Source organism: Barbus barbus (assembly GCF_936440315.1).
Source record: "Barbus barbus genome assembly, chromosome: 13".
Lineage (NCBI taxonomy): Eukaryota > Metazoa > Chordata > Actinopteri > Cypriniformes > Cyprinidae > Barbus > Barbus barbus.
The window spans coordinates 1,891,932-1,908,217 of record NC_136741.1 but is presented as its reverse complement, the minus strand read 5'-3'; the positions used below and the strand labels follow the sequence as shown (position 1 = coordinate 1,908,217).

At 37.3% G+C, this 16,286-nt stretch overlaps 1 protein-coding gene across 1 annotated transcript in view; it reads left to right on the top strand.

The window, feature by feature from the left end:
• Nucleotides 1–5,867: 5,867 nt before the first annotated feature.
• LOC306879514 (disks large-associated protein 4-like) overlaps nucleotides 5,868–16,286 on the top strand; it is a gene marked incomplete at its 5' end in the record, with an annotated part of 35,790 nt that continues 25,371 nt past the window's right edge. Inside the window, 5 exons of the mRNA XM_079432518.1 lie at nucleotides 5,868–6,267; nucleotides 8,386–9,179; nucleotides 10,993–11,219; nucleotides 13,801–13,899; nucleotides 15,268–15,415. Coding sequence (XP_079288644.1) covers nucleotides 5,868–6,267; nucleotides 8,386–9,179; nucleotides 10,993–11,219; nucleotides 13,801–13,899; nucleotides 15,268–15,415 — 1,668 coding nt within the window. The remainder of the gene's footprint in view (nucleotides 6,268–8,385; nucleotides 9,180–10,992; nucleotides 11,220–13,800; nucleotides 13,900–15,267; nucleotides 15,416–16,286) is intronic.

Sequence of the window (16,286 nt, the reverse complement as noted above, 5' to 3'; positions counted from 1 at the left end):
TTATGATTTTATAGGGATTTGAACAGAATCACTGTTTTATAGCTGATCACTGAGGCGGCAGCGATTCATTGACCAAGCCATATAACATCAACTCGCCACTGGATATTAAAATCCTAAATATAGTGAAAACACTATTTAATAGCACAGTAACAAGATCGGCAGATTAAGACATTAACTTGTGAGCACAAAACACGAGATGCTTCTCTTTTCAATATAAATAAGATTTTATTTATATAAACCTAAGACATGAACTAATCTAACACATGAACACAAGCATTCACACGTTGCAGGAAGAGAGAAAGTGAGGAAAGGATGAGTTTAAGAGAATGGAAATGTGAAATCCCAAGTTTACAGCAATATGTTCAATTGCATTTACCTGAACAACCATCAATCACTTATTTAACCCTCGCTTTGAGTTTCTCAATGAGGCTAAAATTTATATTAAATACACCAATTCAGTTAGAACCTGGAGGTGTTACTTGCTTGCATTACCTGTGTTAAGGGGTTTCCTTTGTGTCATCCTTGTTGCTGACAGGGGGTTCCCCGAAGTTGCTGATTGGCTGGAAGTTCAATAGTCTTTGAAGTGACGTCTTGGGCGTTGGCTGAAAATGCGGAGTTGGTCTGGTTGAAGTTTGAAGCGAGTGCAGTCAGAGCTGAACTTTGCAGCAATTTATTATGTTATCTATGTTGTATTGATGGTTGTACAGATGGTTTCCTCAGTCTGACTGAGATGTTTCTCTGGCGTGTGTGTGTGTGTGTGTGTGTGTGTGTGTGTGTGTGTGTGTGTGTGTGTGTGTGTTGAGGGTCATTTGCACAACCTGTGATCAGGATCTATCTAAGAATGCTTTTTGTGCACCAATGACACATTGAGTCTTCAGTCACAATGAAGAAAAGTGTCCTGCAAGATGTGAGACGGTAATTTAGAAACTTGATTGAAACTTGATGAATTTAAATTCAGAAATTTGAACATGACTTAAGAGTCCAAACACATTTTGACGTCACTGTATTTGTATTTCGATGTGAAAACAGATACTTATTACTGCATGTTTGACTTTATTTTACATCTTCATCTTCACTATCTTCCTCTAGGACAGTTTTGATTTGATTTTAGGTGCTCCAGCACCATGTTTTGCCTCTTAGCACCCCCTGCTGTCAGAACGAGTGAGCGGCTGTTTTCAGGCCCTTTGCTGGTTAGAGAGAAGGAGCAGAGACCTGCTGTTACATATCTAAAAAACTGAGTGTTGCAGTTTACCTGTGCAGTATGTGTGTGTGTGTGTGTGTGTGTGTGTGTGTGCACCTGGTATTCATCACGTCCTGGGGACCAAATGTCCCCACAAGGATAGTAATACCAGTAAATCTTAATCTTGTGGGGACATTTTTTGGTCCCCATGAGGAAACAAGCTTATAAATCATACAGCATAAAGTTTTTTGAAAATCTAAAAATGCAGCATGTTTCCTGTGAGGGCTAAGTTTAGGTGTAGGGTTGGTGTAGGGCAATAGCACATACAGATTGTACAGTATAAAAACCATTACGCCTATGGGATGTCCCCATAAAACATGGAAACCCAACATGTGTGTGTGTGTGTGTGTGTGTGTGTTGCACCAGAGCCCACCTGTGCTAAACACACCTCACACTCCACAGCAGATGGTGACGCTCGAACAACAAGTCTGAAAAATATGGCCTGTAGACTAGAGTTAAACATTCACACTAACAATTTGTGATGCTGTTTTATTTCTCCGGTGAACAGAGGAGTGTGTTTGACAGCAGCATCACAATAATTCATGTTTATTGAAGTCGGAGCAGATCCTCGGGCTGAACACAGACGGGATGAACAACACATGATCAGAAACACACACAGATCAATGCACAGGGCATATTTCACCCCAAAACCAAAGGAGAAGAAATAGAGAATCATATGTTGCATAAAGAAATGGGACAGTTTTTTCATGTGCATTTTCTCCACTTTTCAAACACTACACTGCAAAACAATTGTTGTACGTTTGGTGTTGGTTTTCACATTAGAAATTACATTGAATAACATTCACAGTATTAAACATGACATTTTGAAGTAGAAAGACTGAAATTGTATGTTCTTGTAAAACATACTTCAGTAATCTTGCAGCTATTTATTAGACTAATGCCTAATATTCATTTTCATTGTGAATATGTTTATCTATTATTTTTCCATGTTTTTTCAGTGTAAGTGTGTGTGTTTTGCATGAAGCAGCACGGTGTCATGTTGAGCTCTTTTATTTTCCTGGTCTTCTGGGATTTAATGACCTTTTCTCAGCTTTTGGATCACCTGTCTTCATCTGCGGCTCCTGTGGTTGTTTTTCAGCTGAAATCACGTCCCTCTCACAGGAAACATGTTGCTTTGTTTGTGTGTCCCGCTGATGGGTGGCTCTGCTTCCACTGTCACGTCTGTCCGCTCCACTCTTTGTTTTTCTGTCTCTCTCGTGTCTCCTGCCGTCTGTGCCGTCCGCTGTCTCTGGCTGCTCTTAGACTGAGACAGGACTCTGGTCTGTGTGAAGTTAAAGCCGGTCTGGTCTCCTGAAGGCAGGTTTTGCAGGAGCGTGAGCAGGTGACGCGCGGCGCAGACGGTCTGGGCAATCAAGCGGTTCAATCCGATCTACCTCCATGAAGCCCATCTGTGAGCGCCATCCTGGCATGTGATGAGAGGCAGAGAGATGGCTTTTGGAAAAATTGTCATGTGTCGTACCACAATCATTGTGATTGTTAAAGGAAGAGTTACAATCAAAATGGACACTAAATGATAAAAGTAAGACTTCTATCTTATAAGAGAACAAATTCCTTTCTAAAAAAAATGTTTCAAGTTTTAATAAAAAATTTAAAAAGGTTTATATTTAAAACAAAACAAAAAAAACAGACATGTTTAGAAAAATAAAACTTTTTGCAATACATATTCTCTCAAAATGAGTTTTATTCATTTAAATTTTAATTAAATCTTATTTATATTTAATTTCTAATTTAAATCTTATTCCCCCGGTTTCACAGACAAGGCTTAAGCCTAGTCCCAGACTAAAATCTAAATCTGAGCTGTTTCAACTGAAAGAAACTTGCACTGACTGATCTTAAAACATGTCAGTGCCTTAGTTTTGTTTAAGATGCACACCAGTAATGCTTTTTTCCAAGGCATGTTTATAAAAATTACTTAAATGTCTAATCCTGGTTTAACTGGGCCATTATTTTTGCTTTTCAAATAACTAAGTCTTATTTTAATGAAACATAAGGACAAAAAATTAAAGTAAAATCACAAATCATATTGAATATCTTGATTGTTTCTTCTAGACAGCAATGAGATTAAATTGAGAGCAAATGGAAATGTTTGAATTCTGCCGCAGATGTTTCTCCTCTAATTTCATAATGAAATAATGTTATATTATTAAAATAAAACATTAAATGATGATCATTTATCTAATAATAATAGAGTATATTTTAATATGCATTTTGAATGTATAGCTGTAAATGAACATCTTGATTATATTTGTTGTACTGAACTTAATTTATGCTTATTTATTTATTTACGTTAAACTAATGCAAAATGTTGTGCTTAATTATACAAAAAAAAAAAAAAAAAAAAAAAAAAGGATTTTTGAGTGAAATATGACCCATCTTTGTAAGATTCAACAATAATTAAACAACAGCAGTCGTCAATAGAAGCTACTTACATTGATATTATCATGGTGTGTGTGTGTTTATATGACAGGTGGTAGGAGGGTTTCTGGGTCAGTAATAAATGCTGAACACATGCTGTTCAGTCGTTCTTTTTTTATTTGCTTTATTAGTCATTTAAGAGCGGTTTGAGAAACAGGAGCCTGTGTTCCAGCACCATCTGGGTTTGTGTGTGTGTGCTTGTAGTGTTCTGCACAATATATGGCTGATAGGAAACTGGCAAAGTCCAATGCATATTTTGCTTGTCAAGTAGACTATTCCTTCTGTCATCTAAAGAATTGCATGCAGCTTTCCGTTAATCATGCATGTCATTCTGTGTGAGAAATTTCATGACTGAAAACATGCCAGTCTGCCACACAAGACAAATAATGTTTGAATGAAAAAACACTATGTAATCACATATTTTTCCAGTTTTTGTTATGTATCTACACTAAAACAAAGTTGAACTGCAAAAAAGTCTTGATCAATAATTATGTCTAGTTTTCCTGTACAAAAGCAAGATAAACTTACTTTTTTCAGAAATGCATCAAAATGAAGTGAGTTTAAGCTTAAAACAAAATAAAAAAATATCTGCCAGTGTGGAAAAAAATAAATAATAATCATTCAGATGGAAAACAAGTTTATTTTTACCCCATTGGAATTTTTTAATACTTATCTTATGTGAATTTTGCTCCTCAATTAAATTTATCTTGATTTAACATACAAAAATATTAAATACAATTTTATGGAAGCTTGTTTCCATCATTAAATAAAAAATAAATAAAAAAGGTTATTTTTTTATTTTATTTTTTTCATAATTCAGGGGATTTTTTTCTTCTTTGAAATTGTGAGGAAATGCCAGAATTGCAAGATATAAATTCAAAATTACAAGAAAAAAATGTCAGAATTGTTTGATAAAAAGTTGCAGCTGCCTTCTTAATTTGTTATTCCAAGCATATAGTGTTTTAGGTAACACTTTACAATAAGGTTGCATTAGTTAACATTGGTTAATGCATTAACTAACATTAATGTGCAATACAGTTGTTACAATATTCATCAATCTTTTTTTAATATTAGTAAATAAAATACAACTGTTCATTCTCAGTTCATGTAAGCTCAGGTCCATTAAATAATATTAAGATTCAACTTTTTCTTTTAATAATGCACTCTATAAAATGCTGGGTTAAATACAACCCAGCACTGGGTAAATTGTGGACAAATCCAGCGGTTGGGTTACTGCCCAGAAGGTTGGGTTAAAAATGTAATGCTGGGTTAAACCAATCGCTGGGTTTGTCCATATTTTACTCAGTGCTGGGTTGTATTTAACCCAGCATTTTTTAGAGTAAATGTTGAAATGCACATGAAGACTAATATGAAGATTAATAAATGCTTCAGGAGTATTTTTCATTGTTAGTTCGAGTTAACTAATGTAGTTAACTAATGTTAAAGGATAAGTTCACTTCCAGAATGAGAATTCTGTCATCACCCTCCACTTGTTCCAAACCTGTTGAGTTTCTGTCTTCTGTTGAACACAAAAGAAGATATTTAGAAAAATATTAGTATTCAAACAGTTCATGGGCACCATTGACGTCCATTTTTATTATTGGGATGGTGCCCATCAACTATTCGGATACTAACAGTTTTCAAAATATCTTCTTTTGTGTTCAACAGAAGACAGAAACTCATACAGGTTTCCCAGCAGGAACAGGACGTCAGTATAACATCAGGACAAACGTTGCATTTTGGTTGAAGAATGAAAATGCGTCAGTATTTGACGCCTATTAGACGTTGATTTAACGATGGATTTTGGTTACACAACCTAAAGACAACAAATATCAACGTCAGCTGACGTCGGTATTAGACATCAGATCAACATTGATATTAGACGTTGAACTGACATTCAATTTTGGTCACCCAACGTCGCAACCAAAATTTAATCAAAAATCAGCGTCTTATGACGTTATGTGCCTGCTGGTTAATGATGACAGAACTTTCACTCTGGAAATGAACTTATGCTTGAACAAATGAAACCTTATTATAACGTGTTTTCTTGTAAACATGCTCTAATAATCTTTCTTTGATTTGCAACTTCTAAAAACATCACTTTCTCTCCTGCTGTTCTCTAGGGTTTCTTTTTCTCCCCGGTGGGCTCATGCTCCTGATCTAGGGTGGGGGGGCATTGCCCCGTTCTGCCATGAAAGGCTACACCCCCCCGCACACCCGTCACCTGTCCGACTGCGAGCCGCCCCGTTCTCCCAGTCACCGGGACCCTGTGTACCCCCCATCCGCCTCCTCCACCCTGTCCCACACCCCGTTTCACCTCCCAGCAGCCATGGAGCATTACGGAGCCCTGGAGCCGCACCACTTCTCCCCGTCGCCCGACTGCCTGATGCCCCTCAACAACCAGCTGTCCTCCAGCAGCACCTTCCCCCGGATCCACTACAACTCGCACTTCGACCAGGGCGACTTCGGTCCCACGGCCGACAGCATCGGGGGAATCAGCACCGGGACGCTGGGGACGTCTATGTCCATGGGAATGGGTCTCGGAGTGGGACGAACCGCTATGATCACCAGCGGATCTGCAACTATATCAGGTAATAAATGTAGGACTGTCTTGTGAAACTTTCATAAAAAGTTTAATGCTAAACGTCATAAAAGTAAATGCAAAATTGCATAACAAAACAAAACTCGTCTTACTTTCTAAATTGTTTCTTTTTTCATCTTTTAAGCATAAATTTAATGAGCTTTATGTTTAAAACGAACAAAAAAGTCAACTTTTTTAATGTTTTAAAGTCTCTTCTGCTCATCAATGCTGCATTTATTTGATCAAAAATACAGGAAAAACAGTAATATTGTAAAATATTATAAAAAATTTAAATAACTGTTTTCTATGTGAATATATTGTCATATGTAATTGATTTCTGTGATGAAAGCTGTATTTTCAGTATTATTACTCCATCTTCAGTGTCACATGATCTTCAGAAATCATAATAATATACTGATTTACTGCTCAACAAACATTTCTGATTATTATCAATGTTGAACACAGTTGTGCTGCACAATATTTTTGTGGAAACCATCATACATTTTATTTTTCAGGATTCTTTGATGAATAGAAAGATCAAAAGAACAGCATTTATTATAAATAGAAATCTTTGGTAACATTATAAGTGTATTTACTGTCATATTTGATCAATTTAATAAAAGTTTTAATTTCTTTAAAAAAAAAATCTTACTGAGCTCAGACTTTTAAATGGTGGTCCATATTCTCTCAAAATAAGTTGTATTATCTGAGACTTTTTTTAGGTAACTATCGATGTTTAGATATTTTACTGAAACATAAGGACAAAAATTTGAATTATTTTGAATTACTTTTTTTCCCCCAAATAATGTCTGCACTGCTCTAGAGGCTGTTGAACTCCAAAAATCAATCAATCAAATAAATTAGTTATTTATATGACTCATGCATGTCATATACAAGTCATAAAATAGAAAAAAAAGTTAATTCTCAAATTTAATTCTTGACTTTCAAACTTTGCACTTTGTAAAATATTTTACTTGATTTGTGACTTCAAACCTGGTATGCCACATCTTCTGCACCGCATTTAATTTTGCATGAAATTTGCACTACTTCATTCTGTAACATACATTCTGGTGTAATAATATAGATAAAGAGGAGGTTTGTAACGGAATAGCAGTTGTTGTTGTCTCCTGTTTTTTTATTAACTCCTTTTTCTGAATATTTACAGTAGAAATGAAGTGTTTAAGTATGTCTAAAAGTATCCTAATGTGACTATTTGAAAAGCTTAAAAAGTTCATGGTTAATTCACTTAAAATATGTCAACGCTTTTTATTTGTACTGTAGATGTTGCCTGCATTGTTTAACACTTAGCATGCAAGTTATTCAGATCAGGTAATGCTGAAAAAAACACCATTTTCAAAGTGCAATTAGTGATGAAGCAAACATAGCAATGGATGCAAGGCCAGTAAACCTCAGAGATGTGTGGAGAATAAAAGACAAATGAGTCATTTGACCTTCACAATGTATATTCTTGTTATTTTATTTTCTGGTTATTATTTATTGTCTCACTTAAGACTTTTTTTTATGTTTCTTAAAATACAGCATAAATGTGACCCTGGACCAAAAATCCAGTCTTAAGTCGCACGGGCAAATTTTGTAGCAATAGCCAAAATTATCAATTTCGCCTTTATGCCAAAAATCATTAGGATATTATGTAAAGATCATGTTCCATGAAGATGCTTTGTCAATTTCCAACCATAAATATATCAAAACTTAATTTTTGAGTAATAATATGCATTACTAAGGACAACCTTAAAGGTGATTTTCTCAATATTTAGATTTTTTTTTTGTGCACCCTCAGATTCCAGATATTCAAATATTTCAGCCAAATATTGGCCTATCATAACAAACCATACATCAATGGAAAGCTTATTTATTCAGCCTTCGGTTGATGTATAAATCCCAATTTCGAAAAATTGACACTTATGACTGGTTTTGTGGTGCAGGGTTACAAATGATGTGCATTTTCTTGAAATACAGCTCTATTATCTGCTAAATTTATTTTTTAAAGGCTAAATAGCAACTGGTTAAATTAATTACGATTTAAGTGAATAAGATTTACTGAATTATGACATTGCTTCATGCATTCGGAATCTTTCCTGTTTAACTCTCCTGCTCTTTTGGCATTTAGGAGCAGGAAAGATGAACCGGTTGCCCCCTAACCTCCTGGACCAGTTCGAGAAACAGCTACCAGGTCAACAGGACGGTTTCAGCACATTACAATTCCATCGAAACACCGCAGTGACTACAACCAAACAGCAGCAACAGCAGCGCACCGACAGTCCGGGAAAAATACGCTACTTAGTTCACTCCGTCCAAAAACTGTTTGCTAAATCCCAGTCGCTGGAAAACTCCGCCATCAAGGGAAACATGAACGGCCGCAACAGCAGATCGTCGAGTAGCGATGACAAACACCGTCGGACCAAAAGCAAAGACCGGGTGAAGAGCGAAGGAACAGCCAAACGTAGGCCACGATCCAATATGTCCGGATACTGGAGCTCTGACGATTTGGACAGTGATATTAGTAACTATAGGAATCCGATGGCCATGATGACTTTGGGTCGGCAAGCGGTGGGATCCGGACCGGGGCCGGGCGGACAGGTGGCATCCAGGTACTTCATGCAGGGCTACAGCACCATGAGCGACCACACGCTCAAATCCTCAAAGAGTAACAGTGACCTGAAGCACCAGGGGCTCCCTGCACTCCCGGGACCTGGCGGCGGCAGCGATGGTGGTGGGGTCGGAGGAAGCCGAGGGCCGATGTTTGACGGGAACTTTAGTAAAGGGGGACCCTGGTCCACGCTTACATTAGGACCCACCAGACAGGTGTGCCAGAGGGGCTCAGCCACGCTGGATCGCACCCTGCTGAAGTCCAAATCTGTCCAGCAGGATCTGGGCTGCCACTTACTCCAGGTGCGTGGGAGGGTGAGTTGCATGAATAAAACATGTGCATATGCAGGCAATCTACACATGCACTCTAGAAAGCTTCATCTTTGTTTCTGTGCTATTTTTTCTGACCGATAAAAATGTCTTTGTACTCTTTTAAACCAAAGTTGCAAAGTCTCCGCTGTTTGTGACCCTGGAACACAAAACCAGTCACAACTCAGAATTTGTGCTCTGCATTTAACCCATCCAACGTGCACACACACAGCAGTGAACACACACACACACACACACACACCGTGAACACACACCCGGAGCAGTGGGCAGCCATTAATGCTGCGGCCCCGGGGAGCAGTTGGGGTTTCGGTGCCTTGCTCAAGGGCACCTCAGTCGTGGTATTGAGGGTGGAGAGAGCGCTGTATATACACTCCCCCCACCTACAATCCCTGCCGGCCTGAGACTCGAACCCACAACCTTTGGATTACGAGTCCAACTCTCTAACCATTAGGCCACGACTTCCCCTTAAAGCTCTTAAATATGCCAAGTGTTCTAATAATTTTGGCCAGCACTCTAATTTGTACTGTAAAGCAGCTCTCCTGAGTGTTCATGTTTTTAATTGCATCTGATCTTGACAAACTGAACAGAAGAAATGAACCAGAGATGATTTCCATGTCAAAGCCACACCTACCTATTACGTAATCGCCATGTACCAATGATAATAATAATAATTCGTTACATTTATATAGCGCTTTTCTAGGCACTCAAAGCGCTTTACAGTAAGGGGGGTATCTCCTCGTCCACCACCAGTGTGCAGCATCCACCTGGATGATGCGACGGCAGCCATAGTGCGCCAGAACGCCCACCACACACCAGCTTATTGGTGGAGAGGAGACAGTGATGAAGCCAATCAGTAGATATGGGGATGGTTAGGAGGCCATGATGGTCAGAGGCCAATGGGCAAATTTGGCCAGGATGCCGGGGTTATACCCCTACTCTTTTTCGAAGGACATCCTGGGATTTTTTATGACAGAGAGTCAGGACCTCGGTTTAACGTCTCATCCGAAGGATAATAATAATTTTGGCCAGCACTCTAATTTCTACTGTAAAGCAGCTCTCCTGAGTGTTCATGTTTTTAATTGCATCTGATCTTGACAAACTGAACAGAAGAAATGAACCAGAGACGATTTCCATGTCAAAGCCACACCTACCTATTACGTAATCGCCATGTACCAATGATAGTTTGAAGGCGTTTCCCAGCCATAGTGAAATCTTCTAGAAAGTTCACTTTGGCAAGTCATTTTAACACCCAAAAATGAATTCTGAATGAACTTCATTTTGGCCTGGTTTTGTTCTAAATTACATCACGCCAGTTTGTTTTTCAGTTTAGCTTGAAGTGTATCTGGGCCGTTAAGCCTTGTTTAAACTGTCAGTCCAAATCTGTGCTAATCCGATAATATTTAACAAGTGTGAACAGCAAAAAAAATCACATGAAATAAAGTGCAAGATATTAAGTCTGATGTAAACATGTTTTTTCTTCATTTGAATTAAGTTTATATTTCTGATCCCACTGGAAGATATTTTTCTTGATTTAAATACAAACTCATTTATGTTTGATACAGTTTTCAGAAGTCATGTATTGTCGTGTCTTGATTTAACAATGTTTGTACTAGACTTTTTTCTACAAAATTTTTTAAATGCTCTTTACACTAAGGAAAAAACTAAAAGGTTCTTTGGGGAACCAAAATTGGTTTCACTGCAAAAATCCCATTTTGTAACCTTTATTTTTAAGCTTGTGGTCTGTATATCAGAAGGGCCGTGAATGTGCATCTACAGTGTCTGTCTGATGTTTGTTCAGATGCCCTCCACCGACGAATGGACGGGGACTCTGGGCCGAAGCGGGCCCATGGGCGAGATCCCATGTAGACGGATGCGTAGCGGCAGTTACGTCAAAGCCATGGGCGACCTTGAGGATAGCGACGACTCTGACGGGAGTCCCAAACCCTCGCCGAAGAGCACCGCACGGAGGCAGAGCTACTTACGCGCAACACAGCAATCACTAAGTGACCAGTTCCCCTCAAGAAAGTAAGTCAACACCTAATACATGCACATATTATGGTTCTGTTCATTATTAAAACAAAACTCTATATGCACAACCGCAGTGATCCATTTCTGTGCAGAAGGCTGGAGATATATTAGGGTACAAACACAGAAACACACTCTGGTCTGTTTGAGGTGTGAGCTCTGTTATTTCATGCCTTCTGGATTAGGATGAGTTTATCGGTGCTGATTTTCTCTCATACATGCATCAGAATCCAGCTGTGCTCGTTCATCTGCTAGATTAAGCACAGCTGGTCTTTCTCCCCTGCATATGCTGAGCCTCGCACAACCGTTCTGCTGTTCACATGTAAAGAAAACACATTTTATACCCTTGAACAGTTGCTATTTTGCCGAGTATGTGGACATAAAATGTGCATTTGTATTATCAATCAACTGTGATTTTTTTCCACAGGTATCTGGGACAGATCAGATCGTGTTGTATATGAAATAATTGCAAAACACACGAACAAAAAAAGTTGTTTTTGCTTCCAATTTGTTGTACTTTTAAATGTGCTTGAATCAAATCTGACGTCATCAATGAAGTCTCATTCAGTATAAATTGCAGAATTTGTTACATTTGTTATGCTGCCTTTTGTTTATGCTGGTTTAAATAAAATGATTGTGTCTGGTCAGAATGAATCTCATTATGTTATTACAGTGCAGTATTATTTATTTATACACAGTCATGGCCAAAAATATCGGCACCTTGGTAAATATGATCAAAGAAGGCTGTGAAAATGAATCTGCATTGTTAATCCTTTTGATCTTTTATTTAAAAAATCTAACCTTTCATTGGATAATAAGAATTTAAAATGGGGGGAAATATCATTATGAAATAAATGTTTTTCTCTAATACACATTGGCCACAATTAACGGCACCCTTTTATTCAATGCTTTTTGAAACCTCCATTTGCCGGTTTAACAGCTCTAAATGTTCTCCTATAATGCCCGATGAGGTTAGAGAACACCTGACAAGAGATCAGAGACCATTCCTTCATCCAGAATCACTCCAGATCCTTCAGATTCCCAGCTCCATGACGGTGCTTCTTCTCTTCAGTTCATCTCACTCATTTTCTACAGGGTTCAGGTCAGAGGACTGGAATGGCCAGCAGAAGCTTGGTTTTGTGCTCAGTGACCCATTTTTGTGTTGTTTTTGAGGTTTGTGTTTGGATTATTGTACGGTTGGAAGATCCAAACATGGCCCATTATCAGATTTCTAACAGAGTCAGTCACTTATTGATTTTTTATCTGTTGGTATTTGATAGAATCCATGATGCCATGTGTCTAAACAAGATGTCCAGGACCTCCAGCAGAAATATAGGCCCACAACATCACAAATACAGCAGTATATTTCATTGAACACATGGGGTACTTTTTATCCCTGTGTTCACCAAACCCATCTTGAGTGTTTGCTGCTAAAAAGCTAGTTTTTTAGTTTCATCTGACCATAGAAGCCAGTCCCATTTGAAGCTCCAGTCGTGTCCATTTCATGTTCATAATCACCCTGGAGTGCTCAAAATTGTGAATATGAATGGAAATATACTTCAGAGATATTTTACTCTTAAGAATTTCTAGGGGTGCCAATAATTGGTGTCCAACGTGTATTTGAGAAAAAACATTTATTTCATAATGATATTTCCCCTTATTTTAAATTCTTATTATCCAATGAAAGGTTAGATTTTTGTGATTTTTTTAAATAAAAGATCAAAAGGAATAACAATGCAGATTCATTTTCACAGCCGCCTTTGATCATATTTACCAAGGGTGTCGATATGTTTGGCCATGACTGTAGGCATTTTCAGTTTTCATTTTAATAATAGTGTAGGTTTTAATTGTTGTATGTGCTTTGTTTCATTTTTCATCATTTATTAATTTTTTTCAGTTTTAGCCATTAAGTTAGTTGCCAAGTCCAAATTTCTTTAATAATAATAAAATACTAAACCACCCTACAAATAGGCCAGATTTTTTAGAGCAGTTTCATATATTATTCTTTTGGTTTTGTGAACAAATATGGCATGGACATGTTTTCTTCAGATTGACCCTAACACCTTCCTCTCCTAACCCTGATTGTTTAGATTATGTTCACAATGGTATACTAGCTTATTGCTTACTGAATACAGTGAAGTATACACTATTTTCTGATTAATATTTTTATTAATAGTAAATGAAACATTGGCGTTTTTATTAAACTAAAAAAATAAATAAATAAACACAATTCTGAGAATATTGTTGTCACATGATGGTACATGGGAGTAGCATCCAATTACCATGGTAATTAAATTTAGTGTGATTCAAAAACCAAATCTAAACAATCGCTGCTGCTTCAGAACATTTGCATATTGTGCACAGTATACTTACTATGTTGTGCTGAAATAATAAAAGCAGTTACTATGCTGTTCTGAACATAGCATTTGCCTCTCGGTATGTTTTGCAACATTTATAAGTTTCCCTTCTTTAATGACTGAAACGTCTTGGTTTGAAGCCCCGCCTCTTTTGTTTTAAGCACCTCACTTTTTCTGCACTGTAAGCTCCTCCCTCTCTCACCTGTAACCCTGCCTCTCTCCAGCCGTCTGCTGGACTACTCGATGCTGCAGGGGGATCTGGAGGCTCTCTGGTCCCCCCTCCACAGCATCAGCACCCTGCAGCAGATCGGACGCTCTGTCAGGTCAGTGCAGTGAGGAGACCGGCTGTCTATCAGCTCCTCACTGACCGCACAAAGGAGTCGTCGCACCAGCGCTGCTTTCCTCAACTCCTCTCAAATTAGGAGTGCTGATTGAAAATCGGTTTATTATTGGCCAAGAAACAGTTCTCCTACTCTGAGATGTTTAGTCTGAGGTGGTTTTCTCCATACAGCACAGATCTGATGTTTGGGTTTTGCTTGCATTGCACGTTTGCAGACAAGTGGATTGTGATTGGAGAGAGAGAGAGAGAGAGAGAAAGCCTCCTCAGTGCTTGTAATGCTCAACCTAACTGCTATAAGAGCTCTGATTGGACGCTGAATGGAAACGGTACTTTGCTGATTGGTCATTAGCTGTGCTGCTTCAGTCTGATTGGATAGTCAAACTGTTTGAGGAAATTGTGTTTTTTATTTTAGTTTTCACCAGACTAAAGACACAAATCAGTTATGATGATGGATTGATGATGGATAGGTTCATTTTTGAACAAAAAAAACTGGAAAGATAATACATTTCCTAATAAGTAAATGTTTCTTCAGTAGTTTTGTTGCTGCTTTACCATTTCCATTTGCTTGTTGTGTAGAAGACCAGGGGTTTTCAGTCTTATAGATGCCACGGACCCCCAAATATGATCAATATGAAAAAGGCATAGAGATTTTTATATAAAGACCCAATTTATTCTGTGAAGAAAATTATTATCATAATCTTAATCATTTTTTCTACTGATTATAGTACTGTACTGTTAGATGTACAGTTTATTTATTTACTTTATTTTATTTATTTTAATCTAATTTCTGTTTATTTCATTAAATCAAATTTTTATTTGATCTTATTCATTTTTTTAAATCTTTTTTATTTATTTATTTTAATCTTGTATTTGTATTTTTATAATTATATTTACAAATATTTTAATCTTTTTTATAATTTTTTTATCTTTTATTGATTTCTTTTATTTCTTTAATATTTTTTATTTTATTTTTAATTTTCCCTAAATTGTTTACCATTTTTTATTTAATCTGTATTTTATTAATTTAATTAATTTAATTCATTAAAACTAATTTTATTGATTTATTTTCATCTTATTTTACTTATGTATTTTTTTTTTATCTTGCATTTGTGTTTAATTTATTTTGCTTATCTTTTATTCCATTTACTTCTATTAATTTATTTTTACAATTTTTTTACCATAAACATTTTCACTGACCCCACAGCACTACCTTGTGGCCCCTGGGGGTCCCCGGGCCCCAGTTTGAAAACCCCTGCAGTAGCCTATAGAGCGCTTGAGCTGCTTGTTGCCCTTCTCTCATCTCCTGCCTCTTCTGTTCTCTCTGTGACCCCTGTCCCTTTCCTATCCTCAGCTGTCTTCCTTCTTTGCGAGAGTTCTCTGGAAATCGCAGTCTGGATAACCTGGACTGCATCGGAGGCAGCTCTCTGTTCCCAAACTGGGACGATGATGACTTCAGTCAGGGCTGCAGCACGCTGGGACGTGGCAGCTGCATCAGTCAGGTCAGACCCCTCATGGCCTTTGAGTTCATTATAGGACACGGTCGACAGATGAGGATGAAGATGCGTAATATGCATTGAATATAATGACATAGTCTTTCTCATAAATAACTTAAGAAATGGGCTGATTTATCAGTGTGTCACTCATGACCTTTGAGATTATACACATGATCCATTGCAGCTCACAGAGCATAGAAAAATGAATCAGCTCAAAGACTAATTAGTAATTAAACTGACATAAATGCACAAACATAATCAAATCATAATTACATATTTATCTGTGTTTTGATAGTATGAATGCAATATTTGAATGCCCTACCACATTTTCCAAACTGTGCATTAAAAACTGTAAAACTGTATCCCAAAATGCAATGCACAAGACTTTCCTTTCCATTTTCAGTGTGACAAATGAACCTGAAGTAATTGCAGCGTTTCTCTCCTTTTTTGACTCATTATTTGATCAGACTGCCAATTGTTGAAACATTTTTACCCAACAATAAATGAAAAAGCAAACTACCCTGGTGGCCAAAAGTTAGGAATAATTAAGATTTTTAAATGTTTTTGAAAGAAGATATGCTCACCAAGGCTGCATTTATTTGATCCAAAATACCGTAAAAACTGTAAAATTATCAAATATTACTACAATTTAAATTGACTGTTTTCTATGTGAACATATGGCAAAATGTGATTTATTGCTGTGATCAAAGCTGATTTTTCAGCATCATTACTCCAGTCTTCAGTGATCCTTCAGAAATTATTCTAATATGCTGATCTGCTGCTAAATTATTAATAATATTAATAGAAACTCTGAAGGATCATGTGACACTGAAGACTGGAGTAATGATGCTGAAAAATCAGATTTGATCACTGGAAT